At 37.5% G+C, this 18,433-nt stretch overlaps 2 protein-coding genes across 5 annotated transcripts in view; both read right to left on the reverse strand.

The window, feature by feature from the left end:
• pbx4 (pre-B-cell leukemia transcription factor 4) overlaps positions 1–5,970 on the reverse strand; it is a 39,417-nt gene extending 33,447 nt beyond the window's left edge. Inside the window, exons 1-2 of one of the 3 annotated variants that reach the window (XM_059559477.1) lie at positions 4,806–5,970; positions 1,324–1,425 (exon numbers count right to left, since the gene is read on the reverse strand). In XM_059559477.1, the coding sequence (XP_059415460.1) occupies positions 1,324–1,425; positions 4,806–4,990 (287 nt within the window). In that variant the 5' untranslated portion in view covers positions 4,991–5,970. The remainder of the gene's footprint in view (positions 1–1,323; positions 1,426–4,805) is intronic. The other 2 variants (XM_059559467.1, XM_059559485.1) reach the window with 2 other exon arrangements.
• Positions 5,971–11,076: 5,106 nt separating this feature from the next.
• LOC132151377 (kinetochore-associated protein DSN1 homolog) lies at positions 11,077–17,468 on the reverse strand. Of its 2 annotated transcripts, none has more exons than XM_059559493.1 (11): positions 17,353–17,468; positions 17,118–17,145; positions 16,080–16,332; positions 15,922–15,995; positions 15,745–15,817; positions 14,590–14,671; positions 14,457–14,507; positions 14,285–14,356; positions 14,052–14,199; positions 12,104–12,191; positions 11,077–11,766 (listed from the first exon to the last, which is right to left on the reverse strand). In XM_059559493.1, exons 1-11 carry the CDS (start codon positions 17,382–17,384, stop codon positions 11,684–11,686), a joined length of 984 nt encoding a protein of 327 aa, XP_059415476.1. In that variant the 5' UTR covers positions 17,385–17,468; the 3' UTR covers positions 11,077–11,683. The 2 variants fall into 2 exon arrangements, with proteins under 2 accessions (XP_059415476.1, XP_059415484.1); XM_059559501.1 differs by lacking the exon at positions 17,353–17,468 and adding an exon at positions 17,216–17,328.
• Positions 17,469–18,433: the final 965 nt, after the last annotated feature.

Raw genomic sequence — 18,433 nt, forward strand, 5'->3', positions numbered from 1 at the left:
CAACTCGTTGGGTAATTTTGTTGGAAATGGGCAACGGCACTAGCTTGGGCAATGCTGAATAGGTTACTGTTGATTAGTTAGCTTGTCTTATCACATTGCCTACTTTCCAGCTGTCGTGTTTATCATCCAACATGAGTTAGAGGCCGAGCAAACTTCAGATTTACTTCTAGCTAAGGCTTTATTTGCTGCCCAGATATTCATTGTTGGCTTTAACATGTTCACACCCAAATATTTCAGGTATGTTGCATTCAGGGCAAGAGGCACAAATATTTAAATACGTGAGCTGGCAAAAAATGGATCGCTGAGTCTTGAATGCATGTTATTTCCTTTCGCTTGAAAACTAATGCAATATGAGCAAAAGAAATACTAAAACATCAAGTACCGACAACTGACATTATAAACAGAAATCCAAACTCATGTCTATGGATGGATGATCATGAAAAGGCATAACTGAAACAACTGAAACATTTTCTGGGGTGTAATGAGAAGGGAAGGCTTTTTTATTATTGTTAATTGTATATCTATCTTAAGAGAGTTTCACTCTTTGATCAGTTCATGAGTGCGCGCAAATTATTCTTATATGTGGCTTTTATGTGAACAGTCCAACTGAATTTTAAAACGAATACCATCTGATGAGGTGGTTTGAGTGTTGTTTACTTTAAGTTGCTTATGAAGCACAATGTGAAATTGTGTTTTACCTTCTCATGCATATTATTTTAAATATTTTTGGCCATTACAGGCTATTACACAAAGAGAATGATGACATGCAATGAAGCAAATAAGTCACTTGTTCTCATTTATAGATATAACAAGGGGCATATTTTAAACTATTGTCAAATACAAACAGAAACGGCAAAGATTTAGTTTAGTTTTCTGTGAAAATGAAGGTTAAAGTGTTCAATCTAAGGTGCTTTTTTATAACTGAAGAAAACTGCAATAAAAAATATTTATTTTATAGTACTTATTTTAATAAATGACAAGCATATTATAATAAATGAAAATAATCATTTCGATATAAATTGGTAATTATATTTTTGCTAACGTAATAATAAAAACACAATTAAGTAAAAAAACAGACTTTTTAGGGCCAGGGCAATGTGAATATAATGAGAACTGGATTCTTTCTCACTTGATTCACATTTCGGTCTGTTCAAACTGGTCTGAGTTTGGTTCTTTTAAATGTGTGGCCGCACTGAGATCTTTTATAAAACACTGAAAACACGTCTTAAACTGTATGAGGGTGCATTATTCTCTTTGTCGTCAGCATGGAGGGGATGATGGGGGAGAGAAGAGGAGGGGGTGCTCATGCGCTCCTGTACTGACCTGTGCTGGAAGTTGAGCGGCAGGGCACACCCTGCTGTGCTCCCCCCCAGCTCCCCCTCCCTCTGTGGGGTCCACTGCGCCGGTGCCTCCTCTGGCCAGCATCTGGACACAGGGCAACAGGGTGAGAGGCTCAGGGCAGCAGGCTCAGACAGCGCTGGCATCTGCCCCACCATCCCAAAGACATCCCACCCCATCCTCCCCTTACACTGGGACAACAGACCCCCACAGTAAATAATGCAGATCAAGAGAAGAAGAAAACAGAAATCAAGTACCGTGGCATATGAGGATGAAATCAGAACAAGTCTGATTTTGCCAAAAATGTTTGAAATGTCGAAATCAAAGACCAAATCGGTACCTACTAAATGCAAAGTAAACCTAAAGTCACATGAAAACAAAACATGATGTTTAGCAGAATACACTGCTAGTCTAAAAATATCTGTTAAAAACATGTATAAGGACGTGCATAAAAGCGATTTAGTGATATAAATGCTTAACTTGCAGCTCTTTCTGATGGATGTAATCTGGTCTGTCAACTCAGTTGACTTTATCTACCAATACTTGCAGTGATGACAAGAGGCCAAAGCAAGATAAGAAGTCTTGTGCATTCTGTTTGTTTTAACATGCAATGAAAAAGCAATCCAGACAAGACCACGTCTTAACGCGCTCTTCCCTTTCTGAGCAAAGCACGTGCCTCCACTCAGCAGATAATGCAGGTTTGGGACACATTATACTAATTAATTTAAGAGGCATTATGATCCTTTTAATGAGATACCACAACTGTGCATATTTCATTAGTCGCAAATAAAGGAAATCGGTTTATAAAAGACAGAAACAAAAGATTGTAGTGACCGCACTAGGAAAAATTCACTCTGAAGTAGAGTATAGCTCCCCACACTGCAAATGAAGCTGCCTTCTCTGCCCTAAAACCATCCCACACTTGCCAAAATAAAATTGCATATTTCTCTCAGGGATCTGAACTATTTCAGGTCTGTGCGGAAACACCGAAGGGGTTTTTGCTTCATAACTGAAGGCGGCAAGGGCTTATACTCAAGAATAACTGCAGAATATCAGTGACAGAGAAGAAGTGACTTAAGAGAAAACGCATTTACGTCCATCACTAACAATATCTGGCATTATCCTTAAAGGAGTCGTTCACCAAAAAAAAAAGAAAAGAAAAAAAAAGCCAATTCTTTCATTCACTCAACCTCATGTCAATGCGATGCTTTGAAGAGTGTTTACACTGCCTTTTCCCATACAACTCAAAGCTCCCTCTGCTGCAGCTCTCAAATCTAATTCACTTCTGCATATTCAAACTTGCCATGTTATGATCAGTTATGAGGCACACAAGAACCAACAGTGTTTTGCATCATTAACATGACACATGCTGTGACAAATCTTCATGCCACTTTGAAGATGCAGAAGTTCAAATTAGATTTGCGAGCTACAGCGGTGGGGAAAAAGTAGTAATAGGTTACGTTGAAGAGTGATTTATACCTAATCTAGCTCTTAAAAATCTATTTTGTTATCTCTATTGCTGGGTATGATTCATGTAATAATAATAAAAAAAACATACACTTACACTCTGGAAAACTTCAGACTCCCCTTGCTTCAAAACTTGGTTGAATGAGATGCTTCATATTATACGAATAGAAACTATAAGTTCTTCTGAGCCAACTTTTTGCATTATCATCAGGTCTGCATAATATACCCTTTCATAAAGTTCTCCCTGTAACAATTTCTGGACTTTCTTAAGTCTACACTGAAAGAAATTAAGCATAGAAATGATTTTCACTCAGAAATTGAAGAAAAATTTCACAAACTAAAAAAGAAGTGTATGCTTATGTTAGCCTGTACATATGTATGCAGGGAATTCAGGTGAACTGGACCATTTTTGGTCATCGAGTTCACTCAATATATCCTACTGTAGGTGATATTAAATCATTTATGGCTCGAGTAAAAACACTTAATTTGGATGTTATTCCACAAGAAACATTCAGATTTTTTAAATAGTTTGAAATGTCAGTCTGTTTCTCAAGTAAAGTCAACATACAGCTCCAGAAGACTAACTCTGGTCATGTTAATTGTCATTTCAATAATACTTATTCATTTATGGAGCTTGATTGCATAAATTTTTCATTTTTTAGGTGAAAATTTCCTTCTGTAGATGTTTAATCTTCATCCAAACCGTGTCAAACCCCTCTTCAGATAGACCAACACAACATTTATCTCAGGGTCTTTTCCACAAGTGAAACCAAAAGTCACCTCACAACACTGATCCAATAAACGCAGTAGAGACAAAGGCAATACGGTTGCGTTCATAAGTTCGCTGTGTAGCTACCCTCCTCCATCTCATTAATAGAAACTCAATTTGCGGACAGCTGCACACGCGCACACATTACAGGAGAATTGATTGCGCCCAACACACAATGAAAAGGATGAACACCAGGGAGAAGGAGGAGGGTAAAAGAGAAGTGAATTAATTAAGAGAACCAGGTGGTCAGATGGCTTGGTGGAAATCACGAGATAATGACACATATACACGCACATACGATCCCTCATTAAAAAGGCAGTTTTAGTCTGGGATGCGGGATCTGTGGCTGGAGTTGACCTTTCAGCAGATCTCAGGTCACCAGCGATCCATACGAGATCAATTACACCGCGGTCAATAGAAATACACCGACTGTACGCGCGCGGAATCTGCGGGAAAACGCGGGAAAGTCGTCAAACCTGTCGGCTGCTTTCATCTCGAGGTTAAGTCTGACACTGTTTGACGGCGATGACTTAATTAAGCGCGCGAGCTGATTATCTATGCTAATGAGGAGGTAGCACATTAATCCAATTCATTTATCTGCTGAGGCCTCAATCTGGCATGCACAAGAGCACATGGGCTCCTGAGAGCAAACATATTGGTTGACCTCTAAAGCCTTTTTGGCCACTTTAAGCAAAATCAGATGTGAGAAATATACTTGCGTGATTCTAGTCTTATCATCATTTTGGAGCGTATTTGGTGTGAATGGAAATCGGCGTTTGTGCGTCAATAAAAAAAAATCTTTATAAATCCATAGATAGATCCATAGACAGTTTCAATCACATGGATCTCTAGTATTTAAAAAAAACTCATTAACCTTCAAGTACAATGCGTAACAAACCGATTATTTAGTGCATCCATTTATACTTTACTTCACCAGATGCCTTTATCCAAAGCAAGTCTTTGGCTAACTTCTAACAACTTAAAAATGGGAGGATACAAGAACACCGGAACAAATATTGTATATATGTAACTAACACTTAAGTGCATTTTTCCACCTTTAGTAAAACTGTGTAAATGTAATCTGAGCAATAGGTGCAATGCATTCTACCACGCAATTATTTATATGGTGTCTATAAAAAACAAAGTATCGAGCTGCTGTTGCACCGCAATTCCCCTCAGAGAAACTATCTATCCATCAATGTTTCTCTTGACTGGCTCTCGCAGATCTTACCTCGCCTGTGCTTCGTCGAGGCTCTCGTCGGTGATGGCCATGATCTGTTGGAGGATATCCCCGATGTCCTGCTGCGGCTGGCCGAGGGACTGCTGCTTCCGAACCGAATCGGGGTCACCCACGTCGGCTTGAGAGAGTCCGCCGAGTGCGCCCAGGCCGGCCAGCATCCTTGTCTGTTCATCCATAATACCTCGCTTCTGTCCCCGCCGCAAACCGATGAAAGCGTGTCTCAGCGCCCCGTCTCCGAGACCATGAACCACCGACGGCGTGAATACAAGCGTGCAGCCGAACGAACCGCGATCAGACGAGAAAACAATGAGAGTGCGACTCAAATGTGGGCTTTAACCACATCAAAACGACGCGCGGTGGATGGACAGAGGTGGATCACCGGCTTGCATGGAGAGGAAATTAAAAACAAAGTTGTGATTCCTGTGTTATCTAAAGCGAACCCCTGTACACCAGCACTCGCATAAAGCAGTCTAACAAGAAAGTAAAAGCGTCCCTGGAAACATAAAGTATCCCAAGCGCGGCATCTCAAAGTATCGCTTCTCTAATCACGGTCCGCGGTAAAATCATTCATGTCCACAAATAACGCGACCGATCTGACAGATAATAACGTTACAGTAGAAATCTCAGGCGCTACTAACAAGCTGGACTAAACCAACCGGAGCGGCTAACAAGCTAATAGAGAGGGGAAAACTCTCTGCTGGAAATAAATCGAAATGAAAACCCCAGCCTTCGCTTTTTAGCGTCCCCTCGCTTAGGAAAACGCAAAAACTCAACGGGCAAGACGAGTCCCGAGAGCGGCGGAGGAGCGCGACGGCTTTAATGATTCCGCGATCTCCGATACAATCGACTCGCAGTGTGGGCTAGCTGATTAGCGGCGGAGCTAGCTAGCATTCGAGCGCTACTAGCAACGGATTCACACGGGCTCCACAAACACCCGGGACCGACGGCAAACTGTGCGCGAGATGCCCCGGTTTGAACGTTAGGCGGACGGCGCGAAACGGCTCAGAACGGCGACGCTCAGCTCCATGCCAGCCGACTCGACTCAGTTGGTTTGTTCCTGAGACGCGGTGCTGTCGTAGAAAGACTTGCCCCTCTCTTGTGTTTCTGCCCTCCTCGGCGGCTCTTTCTCCCCCTCTGAGCCGCTACAGACGAGACATACGTCACCATCGCGGCGCGGTGGCGCGCCTCTAGGGGCGACACTGAGCGCTCTGACGCCTCGCGCTCCACGTACGCTACGTTTGTAAACAACTTGAGCGTCTCAATAAGAGCTCTAAGAAACAAAAAAGCGAAAAGGATGTATAGAATTTTTTTGGATTTCCTTTCTTAAACTTCGTATAAGTTTGGTATCCCCTCTAGTATTTTTTTCTTCTTCTTTCCTTTTTCTGTTTTGATGCCATTATGAATGTAATAGATACAAACACTGATTCTCTATGTTAATGTTCTTATGTAAAAAAAACACACACAAGTTGCAAATTGCAGTTTACGTTACACAGTAAAATTAAACAAACACACACCTTGCGCGTCTCTTTCAAACGCATCGTATGCAGGTTCTTCGTGGAAGTGGATTTTTGTATAGTAACCATAGCTGAATCTATGCAATGGAACAAGCCAGACCATAGTAACCAGTGGTAAAATAATGAATGGCGCCTCATTGCTATGCTTTGATCAGACTAACTGATACACAATGTGGTATTTATAAACTGGCATTACAATTAGGAACAGATTAAATTACTCTCCTCATGGGTTATGAAGAATGAACCTTCATCACGCCTGCTATTAACTGCCTTGTTACTATAGAAAAACTATTATGGTAAGTTTATGGAGGGCTGTCCAGACTCTACAATCAGCGTTGTAGTGGATGCTGTTGTAATTTACGAAGCACGATGAATCCGTGACCAAAACTATTTCTGTTGAAAAAATGTAAGAAAATATACTTTTTAGATCAAACAGGCCTAGAAGAGGCAGATCAAGCCTACAAGCATGCATGGTCGTGGAAGCAAGATTCACAATGTCTGATAATGCTGCTATGTTCCTGTTCTGGAAAAAAATTCTGCTATAAAACATGTCTTTGTGTAAACTGCGAGCTACTGGTGTATTAACAATGTATATTATAATATTTAGCAGAGAAGTATGATTTGAATATTCTGCTGGTAATTTACATGCATATGAAAAAAAACTGAAAATGTAATTTTCTTGTTTAAGAGCTTTGCTCTTAAAAGAAAAGGCTTAATGTCATTATATACTCGTCTCACATTAATAAAAACCTGTAGGCTTAGGCTATGACTGACTTTTTTTTTGCAAATGACAAATAAAATATTTTGAGAAATGTCTCTTTTTGGTCCATACACTGGAAGGCAATGGGAACCTAAACTTTTTATCAACATTCTTCAAACAATCTTCTTTCGTGTGCCACAGAATATTTTAGATTAGACATATGGGGTCTTAACTACGTTTTACATTTATACACATTATGTTTTGGTTCAATGTACCGCTTGGCCTCAGAACCAGAAATTACTCAAGTGAAACACAAAGGAAGATATTTTGAAGAATGTTACAAAAAAAAAAAAAACAGTTATGGTTACCAATGACATGGGATGAAAAAGAAAATAATGAGCTTGTCTTTGTTTCCTGCAGAAGAACAGAAGTCATACACATTTGATAAAACATGAGAATGGGTGAAAACAAAAATATATTTTATTATTATTTTTTTTTTTTGGGTGAACTACCCCTTTAAAATATGCCTTTAACAGTAAAGTCTAGTGTCAATTACTGTACAAGATATTTATTCTGCATGGAAAAACAATCAATAGCTTTATACATGCATAAGAAAACATTATTAGCAAAAGGTTTATAATATGTTCATAAAAGCTACAAAGTATTTGCTTAATTACAAAGTAAAATTGACCTTAATTATCATATTATTATTATTTTCATGTTATGCCCATATGAATGGCTAAGTATAACCACATATTTATATCAATGTCTATTTTCAATTGCACGGACAGTTCAGATTAAAAATAAGTGGTCCCAGTTTTTTTTGCAAACGTGGACGTTTTGAGGTAGTTCATCACTCAGAGAGAAAAGACAGGCTTCTCAGATGAATGGGTGCTGGAATACGTGGAGGGGAGAGACTCGGCCTGGAGCATTTCACTGGGAGTCTGATGATGTGTGTGCAGAGACAGGAATGGGACAGAAGTGGTCCTGGTTTATGCTGACGCCAAGCACATCTCTCGGCTACAATCTAACACTAATCAATCTGAAGTGAGAATGAGAACATTAGAGAACAAACGGTAACCTGAACTCGTTATCACAGCGTTGCTTTCACACAGCCAGATTTTGAGCAATTGTAAATCTATATTTTTTTTCCATCTTTCTCCTTTCATTCCCTAGACGATGGACAAAGCGGTCCTGTGGCACCATGGTAAAAATGAACCACAAAATTATATATATATATATATATATATATATATAATGTGTGTGTGTGTCTGCTGCATAAAGCATACAGTCATGGCCAAAAGTTTTGAGAATTACATAAATATTGGAAATTGGAAAAGTTGCTGCTTAAGATTTTGTAATAGCAATTTGCATATACTCCAGAATGTTATGAAGAGTGATCAGATGAATTGCATAGTCCTTATTTGCCATGAAAATTAACTTAAACCCAAAAAAACCTTTCCACTGCATTTCATTGCTGTCATTAAAGGACCTGCTGAGATCATTTCAGTAATCGTCTTGTTAACTCAGGTGAGAATGTTGATGAGCACAAGGCTGGAGATCATTATGTCAGGCTGATTGGGTTAGAATGGCAGACTTGACATGTTAAAAGGAGGGTGATGCTTGAAATCATTGTTCTTCCATTGTTAACCATGGTGACCTGCAAAGAAATGCGTGCAGCCATCATTGCATTGCATAAAAATGGCTTCACAGGCAAGGATATTGTGGCTACTAAGATTGCACCTAAATCAACAATTTATAGGATCATCAAGAACTTCAAGGAAAAAGGATCAATTCTTGTAAAGAAGGCTTCAGGGCGTCCAAGAAAGTCCAGCAAGCGCCAGGATAGTCTCCTAAAGAGGATTCAGCTGCGGGATCGGAGTGCCACCAGTGCAGAGCTTGCTCGGGAATGGCAGCAGGCAGGTGTGAGCGCATCTGCACGCACAGTGAGGCCAAGACTTTTGGAAGATGGCTTGGTGTCAAGAAGGGCAGCAAAGAAGCCACTTCTCTCCAAAAAAAACATCAGGGACAGATTGATCTTCTGCAGAAAGTATAGTGAATGGACTGCTGAGGACTGGGGCAAAGTCATATTCTCCGATGAAGCCCCTTTCCGATTGTTTGGGGCATCTGGAAAAAGGCTTGTCCGGAGAAGAAAAGGTGAGCGCTACCATCAGTCCTGTGTCATGCCAACAGTAAAGCATCCTGACACCATTCATGTGTGGGGTTGCTTCTCATCCAAGGGAGTGGGCTCACTCACAATTCTGCCCAAAAACACACCCATGAATAAAGAATGGTACCAAAACACCCTCCAACAGCAACTTCTTCCAACAATCTAACAACAGTTTGGTGAAGAACAATGCATTTTCCAGCACGATGGAGCACCGTGCCATAAGGCAAAAGTGATAACTAAGTGGCTCGGGGACCAGAATGTTGAAATTTTGGGTCCATGGCCCGGAAACTCCCCAGATCTTAATCCCATTGAGAACTTGTGGTCAATCCTCAAGAGGCGGGTGGACAAACAAAAACCCACTAATTCTGACAAACTCCAAGAAGTGATTATGAAAGAATGGGTTGCTATCAGTCAGGATTTGGCCCAGAAGATGATTGAGAGCATGCCCAGTCGAATTGCAGAGGTCCTGAAAAAGAAGGGCCAACACTGCAAATACTGACTCTTTGCATAAATGTCATGTAATTGTCAATAAAAGCCTTTGAAACGTATGAAGTGCTTGTAATTATATTTCAGTACATCACAGAAACAACTGAAACAAAGATCTAAAAGCAGTTTAGTAAGTAGCAGCAAACTTTTTGAAAACTAAAATTTATGTAATTCTCGAAACCTTTGGCCACGACTGTACATGTATTTTAATAATAAAGATTCTGTTCTGCTTATTACACTTACTTATACTTGAAGCATGATTTAAAGGAACAGTTCACACCAAAAGGGATAGAGGACTCGTATTGTAGCCCCAAAGAAAGGGTTTGAAATTAAAAACATCTTGATGGATATGTTTATTGCAAACAGACAGCTTTTCACTTCTTGGGACATTAGAGGGATGTGTGGATTATTGTGATGTTTTTATCAACTTTTTTTGACTCTTATTCTGACGGCACTCATTCCCTGAAGAGGATGCACTGATGAGCAAATGAGCACCTGAAGGGAAGTAAATTGTGAGCAAATTTTCAAATGTTTTTTTTTTTCTAAACAACTCTAAACAACCCTTTTCCATGATAAAGCACATTTTGTCTGAAGAAAAAGGTTCTGAGGCTGTTAAAGGTTCTTCATGAAACCATAAATGCCAATGAAGAACCTTTACTTTTGGGAGTGTATCTACGTGGGCAACTACAACATCACATGCATACATTAATCTTCATCAATTTACATTTAATTTAAAAGTGTTTGCCACCTTGATACTAGTTTTTCCTCTCTTGTCTGTGAATAGGTATTCTTCTGAAATCTGTTTGAGGCAGATGCGCCCTCGGCCCACAAGCGCTGAGCCTGATTTTCATCTAAATAAGAATCGATTCCTCTTGCGGTGCCACCCCCAGTGCTTCGAACGCTTAACCCCACTCTCCTGCTACACCACCTCCATCCCTACATTAACAGAGAAAACTAAATACAAGCCAAGTCGAATCAGCCCGCGTTCTGACCTTGTTTTCCAGCTCTTGAGATTGAAACGGTTAAAGGTTTTCTTTTGGGATTGTTAAAACGTCTGTCTTCAGTTTCTTAGATCACAGTGGACGAAGTATTGAGAGCGAACACAGATACTATTATGTCATGGGAGTTCAGAGCAGGTGGTGTTTAGTCTTGTGGGCATGGAAATGTGATCTAAACAGAGAGGATGTGAAGTGGAGAATCCTGTGTCTTGCTCAGCAGTCCTGTGTGACGGTGAATAGAGAACAAGGGCTGGAAGTGAGGGGGGGAAGGGGTCACGAGATGCACAAGAACAAACATAACAGACGGCTAAAAGGCCCTCAAAGAGCTCATGACTAAAGCCCAAAGGCTAGTGTCTTTTCTTTAAGCTAATAATTATGACTTAAAGCATATAAATACAAGCTTGCGATGTTTGAGCTGGAAACAAGACACCAGCACAAACCATTTATTCAATTTCACCATTCAGGCAGAAGAGAGAAATATATCCAGTGATGGATGAATGAATATCATTCTTAGTCCATTAGACATACAGGACAGATTAAAAGACCGATTAAAAGCATTCAGGGGCTTAAAACTGAATCAAAATGGTTTTTCTTTTTTTTTTTTTTACATAACAAAAAAATTGAAGCAATTGTCAAGGAAATTTAATTTGAATCTGAAATCTGTAAAAATGTGAAAAACAAGCCCTATGGAGAACTGCACGGGTTAAAGTAGAGCTCTGAATAACTAGTCTGCCATCTAGTGTCCATCTTTGGGCTTTATGTGCACATTCTGAACCTTTCCTCTTACTAAATCCAGGACAGACAGACAGACGTTTAGTATGAATTTAGATACTCGCTATCCAAATTATTGGGTAATATGAAAAGGACATGTATTTTGATACAGCAAAAAGTAGAAATGATAGAGTAGAAAGTAATAATGCATAACCGAAATGGCTATGTCAGACCATAGCACTTTTCTGTGGAAGCTCAGCATCCCATGGGATTCATTACGGCTCTGTAAACTAAGAGGAAACACTAGATATGCATCCTTTTATCAGCTGTTTGACTGGAGATGAAGGGAGATTCTGAAATCCAGCCCTGGCAGCTGTGAGGAAAACAAACACACAGTGAAACACTGCGCTTAATGCGAGAAACTGGACTAAATAAAAAAGAAACCGGCACAATCAAGGCAGCTCCCACTGAACTGTATTTCATAAGATTTTACATCATAATTAGTGCTATTTTTCAAACACCACGTTTGTTGTTGATGTCTTGATTGTTAATTAGATTTTTTTTTTATGTTTTTGAAAGAAGACTCTTTAATACAAAATACAGTAAAAACTGTAATAGTGTAATATTATAATTATACATATACACCAATGATGAAAACAAATGAATTAAGTTTTTTTTATCGTAATAATCCCAAACTTTGGGGATCTCACCTAGTTTGGCACTGGTCTCCTTTAGCAGCAGCTGTGATTTCTCACGGAAAGACAGAAGCTCCCTCATTACACAACACTGTGAGTCCATCTGTGAAGAAAGGCAAGTAAAGGAACACAGCGTTGAAATATGCCACCAAAGAGTAGTAGTATTTTTGTTTGGGATATTTGTTGTATATAGCACACATGCAAACGAGATGCCCTAAGTGGCTGTGATGAGCTTTGATTTGGCAAGAAAGTAGTAATTAAACATGCCATTTAGCATTTTTTTTTTATTTTTTTGCTTTAGCACTTCTTACATTTCTTAGCTTTACATATTCTATTTTTTAAAAATTGTTTAATTTAAATTCTATATTAAATCTAATATAGTTGGGTCAAAGATGAGACATTCCAATTTCCAATGTACACATACATACATACATATACACACACACATATACATACATATACATATATACTGATAGATAGAAGTGAACATACTAAATTGTATTATATTTTAAATGATGAAAATCTTCTTGGTTTATTTTTACACTGGATAACATTTTAGTGGGTGTCCCATAAATAAAGGTAAAAATGTATGATAGTCTTCATTTTTTTGCTCAGAACAAATAAAATGAAACAGGGCACATTATAACGTACAAAATAAATAAATCAATAAATAAAGCTGTATTTAACATTTACTGTTTTAAAAAACCTTATATAACAAGTTACATTATAATGCAAAATGTACTTTTGTCTCACAGCCCTCAATTGTATTTTTGGCTCTTTGTAGTACAATGTTTGGTCCCCTCTGGTATATAGTTACCAGTCTGAATGCAATGTAAGTCGCTATGGATAAAAGCATCTGCTAAATGCATAAATTTAATTTAATTTAATAAAAATAGTAAAGAATACATAGCATTTAATATATATACAGTACAGACCAAAAGTTTGGAAACATTACCATTTTTAATGTTTTTGAAAGAAGTTTCTTCTGTTCATCAAGCCTGCATTTATTTGATCAAAAATACAGAAAAAAACAGTAATATTTTGAAATATTATTACAACTTAAAAATAATAGTTTTTCTATTTGAATATACTTAAAAAAATAATTTATTCCTGTGATGCAAAGCTGAATTTTCAGCATCATTACTCCAGCCTTCAGTGTCACATGTAACATCCAGTCTATCACATGATCATTTAGAAATCATTCTAATATTCTGATTTATTATGAGTGTTGGAAACAGTTCTGCTGTCTAATATATTTGATGAATAAAAGGTTAAAAAGAACTGCATTTATTCAAAATAAAAAAAAATTATAATATATATTCTAATAATTTATTTTCTTTACTATCACTTTTTATCAATTTAGCACATCCTTGCTGAATAAAAGTATTGCTTTTATTTAAAAAGAAAAAAATTACTGACCAGTAGTGTATATTGTTATCACAAAATATTGATATTTTAAAAAACATAGCTTCTTTTTTTTCTCTCTCTCTTTTTATTCATCAAAGTATCCTAAAAAAGTATCACATGTTCTGAAAAAATATTAAGCAGCAGAACTGTTCCCAACTTTGATAATGAATCATCATATTAGAATGATTTCTAAAGGATCATGTGATAATGATCCTAAAAATTCAGCTTTGCATCACAGAAATAAATGATAATTTTTAAAAACAATTATTTTAAATTGTAATAATATATCACAATATTACATTTTTTTCTGTATTTTTGATCAAATAAATGCAGGCTTGATGAGCAGAAGAAACTTCTTTCAAAAACATTAAAAATAGTAATGTTTCAAAACTTTTGGTCTGTACTGTACATAAAAAACCATTTATAGCAAATATAAAAACTGCCACAAATGTCTTTGTGACAAGGCTAGTGAACATGTTGTCAGATGTCTATGGCTCTCTGGTCTGAATATATACTGTTTTTTTTAGTGCTGAAGAATAAAGCATCACGGTCTCACCACGAGCTCCATGTTTCGGAGTAGTTTTTGCTGTCCCACGAGCACAGCCTTGTAGTCAGGTTTGTTCAGAATGAGCTGACTCTGTGAGGACTTTTCAAAGCATGATGGGTCCAGCGGCAGCCCGTTCTCTTCACCCCGCTCCACACATCTGCAACGGGACAGAGAAGAGGATGAATCCGAGCGTCCTTCAGTGTCCATGTGTGCTGCTGGTGTGTTAATGTAGCTGTGCTCACTTGTCTAGTTCGTCAGCTTTGCTCCGATGTTGGTTCAGAAGCGACTCCCATGACATACTCTCAGCCTGTAACCTACACGAGTACAAGACCATTCACATGCCAGATGCAGTCAGAAAATGAAACAGATGTCTGTCCACTGTATTATCTGAGGTGGACGAGAGCAGAGAATTACCTGTCTATGTCCTCCTGAACGTGTGCAGTGGTCATGTTAACAACAGGGTCACTGCACACAGAGAGAGAGGGAGAGAGATAGATGTGTTAAAGTGCTTCAGGATCGAGGGACTAATGCTGAAACACTGACTGACCTCTCAACAGCTGAAAGTGAACTCTGAGTCTCTCTTCTGATGTGTTCAGCCAGACTGGCCCACTCTCCGTGCAAAGATTCAACTGGAAGTGAACAGCATTCATGTAAATATCACAACATAGAGTTATATTCTGGACAACAATCAGTAAGTATGGGCCTTTTCTGTGACGTATTCAAGACTGTTTTGTTTCGCTAAGACTGCAGAACACTTATAGATGAAGTTTTGTTGATAAGACAAAACAGTTTGTTTGGAAATATACTGTATAAGAATGTGTTGAAAATGACACTAAATACACTACCACTCAAAAGTTTTTTTTTTTGGATTACACAAAATATATACTAAAAAGTGATCATTCAAAATTTATTTAAATTATTAAAAACTTATTTCTGAAAAAGGGGTTGGTTTGAAGGATAGGGGCAAAAAAAGGTAAATAATAATAATTATTAATACTATATTTTAAAAAATAAATCGGTGCTTTTATTCAGCATGGACCCATTAATTTGATCTCAAGTGTAAGTAAAGACATTTATAATGTAAGTAAAGATGTTTCTATGTTTTAAAATAAATGCTATACCTTTTAACTTTCGGTTCATCAAAGAATCCAAAAAACCTAAATCCGTTTCCACAAAAATATTCTGCAGCTCAACTGTTTTCAACATTAATAATAATAATAAAAGTTTCTTGAGCAGCAGCTCAGCATATCAGAATGATTTCTGTAGGACACTGAAGACTGGAGGAATGATGCTGAAAATTCAGCTTTGATCACAGGAATGAATTATGTTTGAAAATATATTTAAACAGAAAACAGTTTTTCAATTATTTTTCATAATATAACAAATTTTACTGTATTTTTTTTTTATCAAATAAATGCATCCTCAGTGAGCATAAGAGGCCTTTTAAAGAAAACATTAAAAAAAAAAAAAAAAAACTTGCCAATAATCCCAACATTTTTAAATAGTAGTGTTATAACTGTATAACTTACAGCTTGTTGCAAATATTCTTTATTTAAAGTATAAATGTGTATATATAAAAAAAATTATCCCCTAAAATGGTAAAAAAAAGAAACGGTAATTCCTGTGTGTTGAAGTTATCGAAAATGTCTGCAGGATAAGTAAAAACCTGAAGGCCTGGCTCTGCCGGGACACCCGAACTTACCTTGAGTCTGGAGGGTCTCTGTATCAACACCAGGAACAGTGTACAGACTACTTTTGGCCCTCTTCACTGTCCTCTGTGTACAATCAGGGAAACATGAATGGTAAGACTAGAAAGAGGATTCATGGTCACAATGACAAAGCTGAAATTAATTGCCTTAATAATGTGCAGTTTACAGACCTGCATGGCAGCTTTAATTAGCATCTCTAGCCTCTCGTTATCAGGCAAAGACAGGCTGATGGTTTCACACAGAGCTAGAAGACACAAAGAAAAGAGAAGAAAAAGTCAGCACAGTCATAAACAGCTCCAGCAGGACGTCCGGTGACCGTGACACTGACGCTGTGAGGAGCAGGAGAAGGCCGGCAGAGAGCGTCTGCCTCGGGACGATCTCCTCCAGGACTTCCTCCGTGAGCGAGAGCTTGGTTCTGGAGCGCTGACGCTCACACTGTCCCTCACACTGTCCTCAGCAGAGCTCATCTTGGAGTCCTGCAGCTGCTCCTCCTCTCCTGAAAGAGCAGGTGACTTCTGAGGAGGACCTTGGAGGGGGGTGCTGTCACGAGGCCGCTTGACTCCTTGAGACACTTCTGAGACCTAGTTGAGACACACCTTACAGCATTAGATGCATATACAGTGGTTGTCCATGCATTTGTCACATGACTAAAGATACTGGAAGCTGTAATAAAGCGTAATGACATTTTAAAAGCATGACTAAAGAAGAAGCCAGTCTCAAGAAATAACAGGCACCGAGCATGATTATGATCTTTTAAACGACACATTCAAAAGTTTGGGGTCAGTTATATTTTAATGTTTTTTGTCCCTTCTGCTCACCGATGCTGCATTAAATTGATCACAGTAAAACACACAGCACTTGTTTCACAGACAGGGCTTAGATTAAGCCGGGATTATGTTCAATTCAATCAGAACATTTAGGTAATTTTTATAAACGTGCCTTAAAAAAAACATTACTAGTGTCCCTCTGTAGACAAAACAAAGGCACATATATATATATATATATATATATATATATATATATATATATATATATATATATATATATATATACATACACACACACACACTTCTATACATTTTATACAGTTGAAACAACTTAACTTAAAATTTTGTATGGGATATGCCTTGTTTGTGAAACCGGGGGACAGGTAAAGAAAATAATATTGTGAAATATTATTACAATTAAAAATGTAATTTATTTCAGTTACAGAATTCAAAGCTGAATTTTGCAGCCATTACTTCAGTTTTCACTGCCACATAATCCTTCAGAAATTATTTTAATATGCGATTTTAATTTGATAAATAAAGGTATTAATCCCTAATGTTTGAAAGGTACATTTGAAAAGCAGTGGAAACAGATTTACCCTTGTATTGATGCTGCTGTCATCACACCTGTGAGAGACATTAAATGGTCATGATTCAAGTTACGTTACTTTACAACACGGCAAACACATTTCACAACCTTGTTTGGAGCATCCAATATAACGATAATTCGATATATTTTAAACAACAATTTTCAGTATTTGTCCATTAAAAAGGCAAAAATAACATTTGGTACATACACCGTATTCCCGATGTTATAAATAATAAAACACTCACGGTTCAATCTCTCCACTCTGAAGCTCCGCCATTTTCTTTCAAACACCGCGCGCGCAGAGTCAAACATGCCCCACCCACTTTCATGTCGCCGTGATGGTTCTTGGGAACTGTAGTCATATTACATTTCACATGACAATTCTCGTGCTTTGGTTTAGGAAAACTATTACAAAAAGTCTGATAAATTGTTATCTAATAAAAAAATGAACCTAGCATAAAATAATACACAAGTTGCAGAGTCCACTGCATAAAGCTCAGTGTTCAAGAGATATTTTGAGGAAAAATGTCCAACAAATATTTTACTTCATTTATAATTTTTCCTGGAACAAGTTTTGCTTTCTTCTCCTGAGTAGGCTAATGCCTTCCTTTAGAGTAGAGGGGTGATACAGGACGACTTAATTTTCAGATGACTATATTATTATTAATACAATTGATATTAATATTATTATTAAAAACGTAAGATAACTTACAAAAAAAAGAGCACATATTTCTTTTATTTTCCCCTCAAGTATTGTTTTTTTTTACTTAGTTTCTGTTTATAAAAACATGATTATAGCAGAAATACTGGCAGAAATATCAAATAGTCAAAAAAGTTGATAAACACAGATTAAAGGTATATTTTCAATCTTGTCATTTACATTCTTGCATCCCATTTTGGCATAATTATTTTTATTTATTATTTTCTTTTATATATATATATATATATATATATATATATATAAGAAAATAAATATAAATAATTATATATATATAAAACTGAGTTTTAACAATATTTAGTGTGATCTTTAAACTTGACAGTCGACATTTTCTGGAAGTAAAAGCCCTCCTTTTCCTAAACTTTTTTTTTTTTTAATTACTAATCCAGAGAAAATTTTGAGGCTCTATTTTCACTTTATGCCTTCTGAAATGCTGATATGAAGAAATATTCCATGGATATACAGTATTTAAAGGTGCTGTATGTAGGATTGTCACCCAGTGCTTGAACTAGGTATTGCAGTCCAAATTCAAAATATTGGAGAGGGTTTTTCTTCACCCGGCCCCTCCTTCCTTGAGACTTGACTCACATGCAGGTTGCCAGTTTGAT

Source organism: Carassius carassius, chromosome 1, assembly GCF_963082965.1.
Source record: "Carassius carassius chromosome 1, fCarCar2.1, whole genome shotgun sequence".
Lineage (NCBI taxonomy): Eukaryota > Metazoa > Chordata > Actinopteri > Cypriniformes > Cyprinidae > Carassius > Carassius carassius.

Coding starts and splice junctions, on each gene's coding strand:
- LOC132151377 (XM_059559493.1), bottom strand. CDS start 17,384: ATGGCGGAGCTTCAGAGTGGAGAGATTGAACC. Junction 14,508..14,589: donor TCACTTTCAGCTGTTGAGAG/GTCAGTCAGTGT, acceptor CTCTGTGTGCAG/TGACCCTGTTGTTAACATGA. Junction 11,767..12,103: donor GGAGACCAGTGCCAAACTAG/GTGAGATCCCCA, acceptor TTTTCCTCACAG/CTGCCAGGGCTGGATTTCAG.